The 12,159-nt window shown below is 41.8% G+C and overlaps 1 protein-coding gene across 9 annotated transcripts in view; it reads right to left on the minus strand.

Moving 5' to 3' along the window:
- The window catches only part of RORA (RAR related orphan receptor A), a 563,622-nt gene extending 552,170 nt beyond the window's left edge, over positions 1–11,452 (minus strand). For 6 of the 9 annotated variants that reach the window (XM_065558338.1, XM_008164088.4, XM_042853818.2 and 3 more), the window contains exon 1: positions 11,127–11,431. In XM_065558338.1, coding sequence (XP_065414410.1) covers positions 11,127–11,298 — 172 coding nt within the window. In that variant the 5' untranslated portion in view covers positions 11,299–11,431. Of the gene's footprint in view, positions 1–11,126 lie in introns of all 9 variants that reach the window. The other 3 variants (XM_042853815.2, XM_065558345.1, XM_065558340.1) reach the window with 3 other exon arrangements.
- Positions 11,453–12,159: the final 707 nt, after the last annotated feature.

Below are 12,159 nucleotides of genomic sequence, written 5' to 3' on the forward strand. Positions count from 1 at the left end.
GTCAAATACCATAAATAGTGTTACAGAAGCACAATTCAAGTTCTACATCCTATACCATAACACAATCCTTCCTTATTGTATAACAATACCAGCACCAGAGGCACAGTACTATCAGGGAGGCAGTATTATGGCATGATAACAGTAGGTTCTGCAAAGTAGTTACAAACCCATGAAATAAAATACAATTCACCTGTTTTCCAAACACTTGTTCATGTTACTAAGAAGCTTGTTATTTCCCCAAAATTACTTTAAAGTATGATTCTTAACTAGTAGCAGACCTCAGCCTCTATCCTGCAAACATCAATGGACATGCTTAACTTTACACATTGTGAGTGGTGCCACTGACTTCAGTGGGGCAGCTCACCGTACATGAAGTTAAGCATGTGCTTAAGCGTTTGCAGGTTTGGAGCCCTAGTTAGGAATATAAAACACTCCCAATCTAGAAGCCAAGATTTGTTTTCACGTTGGTACTGCATGACCAACTACTAACCAGAAGTCGGATCTCCTGCATACTGATTTTCCATGGAATTATGGTTAATACGGTTAAGGAAGTATACCGCGATTTCAATATGAAATAAAATGTCACCACAGACACAGTAATAAAAATCAAGAGGATGTTTAATAAGACATTTTCAAATATTTTTTAAAGTTATCTGTTGCTTATAAACAGGCTCTTAGAAGTATTAAAATAACATCTCTTTTGCTGTTTGTTTTGTACTTTCCTAATGATCAGCCAATTACTTGGAGAGAGAGAGAGAGAGAGAGTATATTTAACAGAGTTTGAAATTACTGTGCATTTTTTTCATTTACAATTTTTCTGTGTATCAGCACCAGGGAACAGCCATGGAAATAGTTGCTACATCTGTTTTTAGCTAGATCCAACATAAATTATATTTATTGTCTCAGCACACTATGGTTCAACATCAGGTGTTAAAAATCTAGAGTACATTCATTACCCGGTTAGAAATTTTAAAAAGATCACTTTTTGGTCCTATATTACTTTCAAGGCCAACTATCTGCAACTTCCACACTGCAAATGACTAACAAAAACTCTCATCGAAAATTATGCACATAAAACATTATGCGTGGAGAGAAGACTTTCTGGTATACCCCATTTTCTTTGGGATTTGTTTCATTTTATTTTTTAATGTACACAGGTTTTAGAGTAAGTTTTGTGCTAACAGATTTATGACTTCAAGTATTAACAAAAGTTGTATATTAGCTTGTCTTAGCAAATTCCGAGTCTTCTTTCAAAAGCATAGTTAAAACCAATTCTCTCTGTCCTTACTTACAGTAGTACTTGGCAATCACTGGTGCACAACTGACATTATTTTGCCAAGCAAAGTCTATCAGTTTGTAAGTTCCATACGAATAGCCACTGTTTTCCATTCACAGGTGATCAAAAAGGAAAAATCTCAATTTAAAATACTCTCACACTCATATGACGGGGGGAGGGGGGAAATCCTACAACCTGTGTTTCACAAGCCTTGGCCTTGATTTTATTCTTGACTGTATATCACAGACCTTGTACCAGTGTCAAAGCAAGTCAAGTAAAACTCTATTAATACATAATTTCATTTTCCCCACCATGTCCACAACTGTATGTGTGTTTCAGCAGCCTGTTTATACCTTACTGCACATGTACACAGACAAACTGACCTCTAAATACTGCCAAACCTTAATTTCCATTGGGTAGGTAGGTGATGGCTCAGATACCAAAAGTTGTACTCAAGCATATCCCATATACCCCACTACATATCAAGGTTTACTTTTTTTCCATTGGTTTCAAACACACACACGTTTTTTTTTTCCCAGGCCAATTTTTTTTATGGAAACTGGTAAGTTGTAAAGTATTTCATTAAGCATTTAATGCATAGTGAGATCTAAAAATATCTAAAAGCATGCATCTACTAGTGATTCCCACTGTGTGCAATGATGTCTACTCTGGGAAGCTATGGAGCTAGGGGCAACAGATCAGACAGTGTGCATGTACTACCTTCAAAAGCTAGCTCCACATGATCAGATATACATACATTATTCTTTACACAGACACTCTCTTCCTATGACAATACTGCTGTATACTACAAATTCTGACTTTCTCTGGGAAATACAAATTAGAGAAAGTGGGTGCTTACTGCTCAAACACATTTGAGTAGAATATTATGTTCTTACATTTTAACTGTATTTCCATTATTGCTACACATTAGATGCCTCCAACATATTTGAGTGGGCATGGAATTAAAGTGCATAAACATACAGTCAATTAACAAACTATCCTACAACATATACAAAATAAAACATTTTAAAAACAGCAACACTGTAATTTTTCACTCCTGGATCAGAACATCTGCCTCATTAATCTCATGTACCTATGTGCAGTAAATGCATGGTACAACTACAAACTAAGACCAATAAAACCTTTAACAAGATTTAATTTGATTCTACAAGGGAGGTTATCATAATCCAACTCTGCTTTCTCACCTTCTGCTAGCAATTTCTCTCAGCCACTAACTTTGTTCTCCATCGCATCATCTATTCATGCTGCTATAATACCAGCTCAAACACTGTTTGTAACAGCACAGCAATTTCTCAGAAGTTGCCAGTTTCATAGTGTGCTGCTTTAGAAGTGTATGGAAATTGTTAGATTAAATTACAAATGAAAGACTCCGCAGTGGGACACCAGTACTGGATCATTTATGTACATTTGGTTGAGCGTGAATTTTAACGGTTGTCCCTTAACTGCAGAAGCTTCTGTTTGTGTGATTATTTGGGGGGTTAGGGGGGAAGAGGATTTATGCGAGAAGAAGAAATTAAGTAGGTTGGGTAACAGCCACAGACTTTCCCCATACCCCAAAAAGAAAAAAAAAATCACATTGCTTTAACATCAACACATGCTTCATGACAAGCTTCTTAAAGCCTCTGGTAATATCAGGGCATTTGGTACCATGCTTTGTAACACGTTATTAAAGAAAGGAACTTTGTATAGAAATCTGTTTAATAAAGTCAATGAAAGCAGGACCTGCAGACATACCACTTCCAGCTTCAGTGTTGTCAGGTCTCAAAACCCAGTCAGGCTTGGAGTTGCTCAGTGAATGAATGCAGACATATCCAAAGAAGCTTACAGAACTAGTAGTCATGATTTAGTAGACAGCACTCTTCCATCTGAGACAGCACTGATTACTGATGTTAGAGTGTACTGTGCTGCTGGAAGTTCTGTCTTTCGGGTGAGATGTAATAACATACACAGTCATGGAAGATTGCTAAGACTTCTTCTACAGGAATACAGCTGTTCATCCCAGCGTCTTGACTGGGTAACTACATTCTAGCTATCTAAACTCCTTCGGTGTTCCAGCCAGGGATGGTATTCTTCACTTCCTGTCCTATCTGTGCTATTATATAGCTGTCAAATTCCACACAAGAAGTGACTGGATTTCAACAACAATTGAAGTTGTTCCTGATAGCAGTACAGTATTTAAAGTACCTGAGGAGCCTTCCAAAGGAAAGATGCTATTATGGCAGGAATAACTAGGAGATTTAAAGTGTTATAACACAAGCACACACAAATAGCAACTTCATAAAGAAGCCGTAATTTACATACGTAACTCCTATTGACAGGCACCACTACCTACAGTTATGCGTTTATCAGCACAGACCAATAACAGGTATGCTGAAGTGTTCAACTGAAGTTTGTAGACAGAGAGAGCAGTGCTCAGTGTGGAAGTTCAGATCTCACAAAAGTTCATGCCAACCTCCTCTTCACTTTCAGTTAGGGAGAATGGACAACCAGTATTAAAACAAACCCAAAAAATAAAAATGTGAAATTTGGTCAGAATTTGCAAGTTTCACCCATTTCACCCATCAGAACTTTGTGAAACAGAATTTTCCATTGGCCGATTTTCACTCAAAATTGGTCCCATGCTAACTTGAAAAATTCATTAACTTTCTGAAAACGTAGGGCTAAGCTTTGAATTTATGTAGTTTTTGAGGAAATGAAGGTTTCACAGAGGAAACTTTAGGGAGACTGTTACATTCTGACATAATTTACAAATCCCTCTTCTAATGACTTTTTTTCTTGTCCATGGATCAAGTAATTCTACCATGACACTGCATCAGATATTGCAATACAACACCATCATGAGTAGAGACACCTGCGTCACTGCAAGCTAGGTTTCTAGAACAGAATTCAGCCATATCTGGCAGTCCTGTCATGCATCCTCGCAACCCAGCTGGATCCTCATATATCCACTGGACTGAAGCGATGACCTGCAATTGCTCCTCACAGCCAGCAGCAGCAGTTCCCCTAGATCCGAATAGAGGAATAGGAGGAGACAGCAGCAAAAGGTGGCAATGGCAGCAGCTGGCAAGGACAGAAGGCAAAGGAAGGACAGAATACTGGCCCAAGATTCTTCCACCCAGATACCCTCTTCAGATAGACACCTGCAACTACCCACATCGTTTGTGGGTGCGGGACACTGGGTTCGAAGCTGTCACCTGCACCCGCCCATCCCAGACACATCAGCAACTTTACTACCTTTCAGGCACCCCAGCATCCCTAGCCCCCCACCTATCACACACCCCCATTGCCATGTCCATGCGCTAATGCGACTACTTCCCCCCATCTCACGCACCCTGCCCCAATCAGTGACTTCTGTCATTCATGAGAAATGTCACAAATGGAGCTGCACACAACTTGGCAGCTATCAGGTGGACAGGTGTGGTTTCTCTGCTGAGTTTGAATTTCTTGTAGGTGACAAAAGGAAATCTCTCTTATTTATTGTCCAATTGAAAGGAGTGGGGGGGGAGAGAAGAGGGAGAGAGTTAGAGTTAGATGGACTGATGCCTGAGTAAATATTTTTAAAAGACATAAACGATGTCTAAGGAGGAGGAATGGAATAGCATGCAGTGAGAAAAATTGAGGTTCAAATGAAAGAGATGAGGACAAATGGGATGTAAGATATGTTAAACAGAGTATCAGGAAAACATGACACAGTGTTAAAGAGTTTCCCAAGGTAAGTGGTGAAAGCCCCATCATTTGAGAAATTTGAAATTCAACCTCTAAAACACGACTGCACCACAGCGAACAACAGAAATGTACCATATTAAAGTATTTTCAACACATGCGAAATTTACTCAATTTCATTCTATGCTACTCAAAAAAACTGAAGCAGCAGCAGAAAGTTCACACCCCAAACAGGTAGCAAAAATTACACACAATGTTTTCTAACTAAGAAATATTTTGCATTATCTAATATACCCCCTTTTTTTGGTGAAATATATATTAACTGTGTTTGAACTTGTCAAAATAATCACTTAAAATATACCTAATGAACTTTAAAAATATAAAGTGATTTTAGGAATTTTGTTTAAAAAAGAAAGTGCATTTCCCTTCCTTTTTTCCATTTCAATTATGTTCAAAATGCAATATACCTATGGTTTTTAAACCCAGTCCTTAATACAGTCAGCACCAAGCCTAACGTAAAGAAAAATGTATTTAAAAAAAAAAGAAGTACTTTAGAACAATTATTTCATAATTATTTTAAACTGAAAGACATTTATTCTATTATATAGGTTACACTTAAGGCAGTTACCCAAATTTGTTGATAACCGTCAAAATTAACAAACAATATTAAAGCTAACTGAAACTTTTAAATTAATTATGCGTGCTGAAGTTGGTGGTACCAGTCTCTCTTTCTCAAACATATTAAATCTATCATTTATCAACATATTTTAATGAATTTTTTTTAATATTTTTTCCCCAGAGTACTTTCACTTCCCAGTTTTTTGGGCCCATTATCTTACAACCTTAAATAACTCAAAATACTCAATCTGAAGTATTGATAATGAAATCATTTTAAGGTTAATTTTAGACATTATAAAACCTTAGGGCTAGATTCTTCTCTTCTTTGCAGTTGGGTAAATCTGGACTAACTCCATTAACCTCAATGGAGTTACTCCATATTTTCCCAAGGCCAAATTTCCTTACAGTTGGAAACAAACAGTAGAAAAAAAATCAGACAACTTTCAACAGACAAAACTGTCCTACCACTCAAATATAGTTCTATAACCTGAGCTATAATAGTCGTATTGCCAATTAATCTCCATTACCAAATGTGTTCTTTACTGGTTTACGAGCCACTGAGATACTTTTCAAGTCAATAAAATAAAAGACTAAGTTATGGTTTTATTGCAACAAGGGAACAGGACTGTTCCTGAGAAAATAATGCAAAAGTGGTATTATTGCTCTTATGCTACAAAGGTTTAAAACTAAATGATTGGGGTTTTCTTTCAGATGCTTCATAGTACATCTCATTTACTCAACAGGCAAATCTATAGTCCTAAATCAGAAGCAGTGCTTCCAAAACAGCACTCGGTGTGAGAAAAGTGTTCTGAAAATTTAAAGAGAATACTCAAAACTTGAAAATGCAAAGATCACGCACTAAACTGACAAATTTTGTTACATCACAAATATTCTGTTTAGAACATCTGAAATATTTGCTAAGTGTGCAACTGCAGATGGAGCTGTGAAATAAAGGGCTGATGCCACTATTCATTGATGTTATAATCAAATTACGCACAGCACAGTGCAAAAAATTAAATACAGTAAAAATCAGGATATCATTAGTCTCAAGTGGTGATAACAAAAACCCAAGTCCCAACAAGGGATTGGGAAATGCAAGCAGACACTCAATATTCATCAGTAAGGGTTCAGGAAACTGCCTCCTATGTGCGTATAGCTTTCTGTTCAAAGAAGTACGGCAATCACCACCACAAAACATTTAATACAATGTCCTCCAACAACATGAATGCTGCCTTTAAAATGTTCAACTTTCCTAACAAGATACCTGAAAAATGCATTGGGGGACATGAATAGGAAATTTTACTAAACAATTTCTGTCTCTTCTCTCAACAGAGGGGAAACTTCTTTCCCTCCCACCCTCCACTTACTGACACTGCAAAAAAAAAAAAAAAACAGAGTAACAGCCCAGAAAAGAAAAAATAATATTTTGCTTTCTAGTCCTAGGTCTGATTAACAGACAGGGGAGAAACTTCAGGACAGTATAACACAAGCCCCTCGGCAGCCCTTGGAAAACTACTGCAATTGATTGACATATTATAGATGACAAAAGGTGAGAAAAAAGCCTAGAGAACAAGAACTTGGCTCCTGAAATTAGGACAACTGATATTTCAGATTTAAAAAATGAAAACGCAACATTTAAGCTTTGATGGGATAACAGAGAGCCCAGTCCAACATTTGTTATCATTTTTTCAAATACGTTCATTTTTAGAAGGAGGTAATAACACTGAGAATCTTAGACTGTGGTGTGTGGAGCACTTCCTGATGATCCACAAACAGCTGGCTGGTCACATGATTCTGGCTTCTCTTTGTTTCCAGATGCTCAATAATTTATATATTATATATATATATAAATACTCTCCTAATATTACTTTACATGTAAGCAACAGCTGTAGTTGCCTTAGGAATATTCTATGACTGCAGATGAAAGCGGAAGTGGTATATACAATTGTGACTAGGGTGTGCAAAGTAGTCAATGAAGTCAGTGCATGTATGAAGACATCTGAGAACATCTGTACAAACATGTATGGATTAGGGTTTAACCTAATGAAAAACTGGAAATCTACTGCCCTTAGGTTAAAATAAACAACTAGAGGAGGTGACAACAACATCTTTACTTGGAAATACCAGGCTTTTTATCTGACTGTTGGTCACTTTTTTCAACCTACTGTGTCATTATTCTTCCACACTACTCAATAACATTACTCAATACCATCAGTCCACAGGTGATCTCTCTCTCAGTCACACACGCACACTTTTATAAGACTACTTGCTTTGCAAATGCTTTTGATATCTAAAAGCACAACAATTAATTGTTATAATAAACACCAACCCGTTAGAACAAAAGTAAAAATACCCACACATTAGCAAAAGTAAAAATAAAATAAAGCTATTTAGGGTTCTGACACGCCAGATATATAAGTGGTATCAAGAGATACAGTATTTCAAATGTTACAGTAATTAAAGCTGCAGTTAAGAATCTAACCTCTCACCATCTTTTTTTCCCGAGTCTCATCGACTACCCTTTTCTTCAATTCTTTATTTTCTCAAATTCCCTGTTAAGAACAGCTAGTTTAGCTGCACAGCCCTGAGTACAGGTTTACAACAGTAGCAGCTTCTAAAATAGATGATAGAGAAGAAATATTTCCAGTGTCTTTTAACTTTATTGATTTAAAAATTAAGGAATGCTTTTCTGGGTACCAATTCTGCAAACTGACCTGCATGTGTGTCTGGATCTGCCTGCATGGAGCACATTGCAGGATAACAACCTAAGAGATTAGTTGATGTGCTGAACATGTACACGAACACATGATTTGGAATTTACCTGTGTTACAGGGCTATTCTTTTTATCTATACGCATACATGTGCTATTCATGCATTGCGAGGTCATCCCAATGTCAAGAAGATTTCCATATATTTTCCCTTTATATGAAATAAGCATTAAACCAGCCTCAGGAATCTTTAAAAAAATAAATAAATAAATCATAAGTCGGGTGCCTCAATTTCACCCAATGTCTCCATCTGCATCCTGCTTTCAAACAGGCTAAAAACGTTAATTACAATTCTCTGGTATTTTCTTGCAAAGTTACAGACCTTCACCTTTTAAATATTAGAAAGGCATAATCACCTAGTGTATAGGTCAAATTATTTTCAATACTGTAATTTATGCAACATTAATCCTGAATGCAAGCTCCAATTTTCTTACTGTTTGCAATCTAGGAGCAGATTTGTATTTCCTACCAACTCCATTACATCATCCCTAAACCCAAAACAGTTTCCTTCTTTAAATCATTCCTATCCATACCCACACCCCCTCCAATGCACAAACAATTATTGTCCCTAAAAAGCATACATTCTCTTAGATATTAAAGACTCTGAAGACAATTTCCAGGGGCTTTTGGTATTGCATTGCTGCATGGATGCCTCCATCACTGACCTTCGTTTTTTTCATTCAGATTGTTACATAACCTAGTGCTTGCGTGCAGTGTGTGTGTGTTTAACCCCCCCCCCCTTATTTAATGCTACACAAGGGGGAGGAGGGACATATGGGTCAGCAGGTTAGCGGTAGCAAAGCCTAAACGATTCAGAATCACAAGCGGATCACCCTCATCATCAAAAATATTGCCGTCTCCCCTTTGGATACATACATACCTTACTAGTAGTCCATTACATAATTTATGGTCTAAAAGTTACAACATCGCAAGACTAATCTGAAGGTTGCCATCCCTCTCTCCCCACCCCTCCCACCCGTAAAAGTCATCATATGCCAGCAATGACAATTAAAGCAGATTGAAGCAACTGAGGAGGGGGAGGTTGTGTAACAACCACAAACTACGGCCGCTTTGAAAACATTCAGAAAACTCCTTAACATTATTAAGGAAATTTTCTCTAGTGGTTCTGATTAACCTTGTTACATAACCGGCTTGCATTCCAAATCCACTGTCTCAAGCTCTAAATATATTCTTTGCAGCCAAATGCTTTCTGCACACAAAAACCTTCCCCATCTTCCCGTCTTCTCCAGAGCCAGCTCTTCCTCGCCACCCCCCTCCCCCGTGCATTTGCATAACTGCGCGGTCATTATTCGGAAATTGCCTCTAATTAAATGTTTCAGCGTGTGTCATCTTGCTGGCTTTTACTGTACTCGGATTCCCTGAGTGGGAAGCTGCCTGGAAAGGGGGGCGTGGCCAAAATGGGAAAAATACTGTAAAACACAAGCCAACACATGATCAGCCATATTCCAAACAACAACAACAAAAATCACACACTCCGGGAGGAATCGGGTTTTTCCCCGCACCACCTGAAAACGTTCCCCGACTCCCTGCGATCAGCCGGCAGCTGGCACAGGACCCCGGAGCCATGCGAGGACTGTGTGCGCCAGCCTGGCTGTCAGTTCTTTAACAGATCAGTATATGTATTTTTATTTAGTTTCCACCGATCACTCAACGATCCTACCGAGTCAGTTCCCCCTGGATGATAGCAGCGATTTATAAATTATTGACAGCGGGAATTAAAGCGGCATTTTTGTCCCTCTCGCTTCCCCCCCCCCCCAACCCTAAATATATTTAAAACCCATCGACTTTAACCGCTCCTGTGCAATGGAGAAAGGGGGGCAGCGGGTCTCTCCCTCCCTCTACAGTAGCGAACAGTTAGCGTACAATGCTGTCGAAAGACAGTTACTTTCAGTAAAAGTGGACAGGTAATGCTATAAACAATGCCGAACTTAAACTGGCCAGCACACGTTTCTCGCTGCCCGTACTATTAAACATGCGGTTGGTATCATGAGAATGCTTAGGTCATCATCAAACCAGCAATTAAAGGCTTTTTAAAATTTGTTTGCAATATCTTGTGACTGGGGGTGGAGGGGAGGAAAATCCATGAGATCAGGAAGAGCCTTCTCTGCAAAGTTGTGCACCTTCAAGAAACGCCAGGAGAGCATCAACTTTTGGGAGGGATTTTTTTTTAACACACCGAAGAAACAAATTAAAAAAACACAGCATGCGAAAGAGTGGAGCAGTAAATCGCAGATCGGCAACCTCCTAGTTAATCAGCGAGATCACATAAAACTCCCCCATTCCAACAACAAACCTCAGCACATCAGAGACGAAACTGTCAAAAGCAGGGAGAAAAGGAAAGGGTGGGGGAGAAGGACACTGCAGCTTTAAAAGTTTGTTTTCTTGAATTCTAATGATCCTGCTGGGGGGTTGTTTTGTGTTTTAATTATGTAATTTCAGGGGCATAGTTCCCATCTGAGTTTTGCAGGCGATAAACGGGGAAACGGGAAAGCACCGAGCAGCCTCTCTCTCTCTCTCTCTCTCTCTCTCTCTCAATATTTTCCCTCCGGTCTGTCCCTCCTCCCTCAGCAATTAAAAGGAGCTGTAAAAGTTTGCCAGATTGCATGGAGTGGGGAGTTGCTTTTTTGTGCCCAGTTCCCAATAAATCCCCTGGTTTATCCCCGGTGGTTTAATTGCTGCATTCGCCCTTCTCTCCTACCCCCCTCTCTCTATTCCCACCCTCCCTATCCCAGCGCTCCCCCTTCCCCAAGTCTCCCTACCTCTGCTGCCGCTGCCGCTGGAGTAGCTCTGCCTGCGGACTGGAGCCGGCGCTTCGCTTTTCCGGGCAGGCTCCAGGTTGACCGGGGTGTCCCTGGCGCCGGCAGCCGGCTCGGTGACGCTGCTGCCCGGCTCGGTGGCGGCTGGATCGGGGGCTGCCGGAGCGGACTCCATGTTTTTCCCGCTGTAGATGGCTTGGAGATGGCGAGCTCCTGCACTCCCTCTATCTTCTGTTTGCAGCGCGACTCTATGGTCGGCGGCGGCGGCTGCAGCGGGGAGAGCGCGAGTCGGAGCCGGATGGGAGGCGAGCGCGCCGGGCTGTGACCACAGGCAGCGCTAGCGAGAGCCCCGCATCCCCCCGCCTTCGCCGCCACGCGCGGCGCGGGCTGCCCAGCCCCGACACGGGGGCGGGGGGCTCTCGCTGCACCGCCGGCGGAGACACGCCCAGGCCAAGGCACCCGGCTTGTGGGTCAGAGAGCTGGCTGCTCCCCTTGGTACCACCAGGGCTGGCTCTGGCTTTTTTGCGGCCCTAGGCAAAAACGCCACCTGCTGCCCCCCAGCACGGCAGGGGAGGGCACCGAGCCCGGCCGTGGGCCCGCAATCCCCGACCGGCCGGAGCGCCGGGAGCAGGGCGGAGAGCCCGGCCGGGGCTCTCCGCTCTCCCCGGTGGCCAGAGCGCCGGGGGACGGCGGAGAGCCCCCGGCGGCCAGAGCGCCGGGAGGAGGACAGAGAGCCCGGCTGGGGCTCTCCGCTCTCCCCGGTGGCCAGAGCGCCGGGAGGAGGACAGAGAGCCCGGACGAGGCTCTCCACTCTCCCCGGCGGCCGGAGCGCCGGGAGGAGGGCGGAGAGCCCCCGGCGGCCAGAGCACCGGGAGCAGGGCGGAGAGCCCCCGGCGGCCAGAGCACCGGAAGGAGGACAGAGAGCCCAGCCAGGGCTCTCCGCTCTCCCCCGTGGCCAGAGTGCTGCGGGGGAGGGCGGAGAGCCCCCAGAGACCAGAGCGCTGGGAGGAGGACAGAGAGCCCGGCCGGGGCTCTC

Source organism: Chrysemys picta, chromosome 10, assembly GCF_011386835.1.
Source record: "Chrysemys picta bellii isolate R12L10 chromosome 10, ASM1138683v2, whole genome shotgun sequence".
NCBI lineage: Eukaryota > Metazoa > Chordata > Testudines > Emydidae > Chrysemys > Chrysemys picta.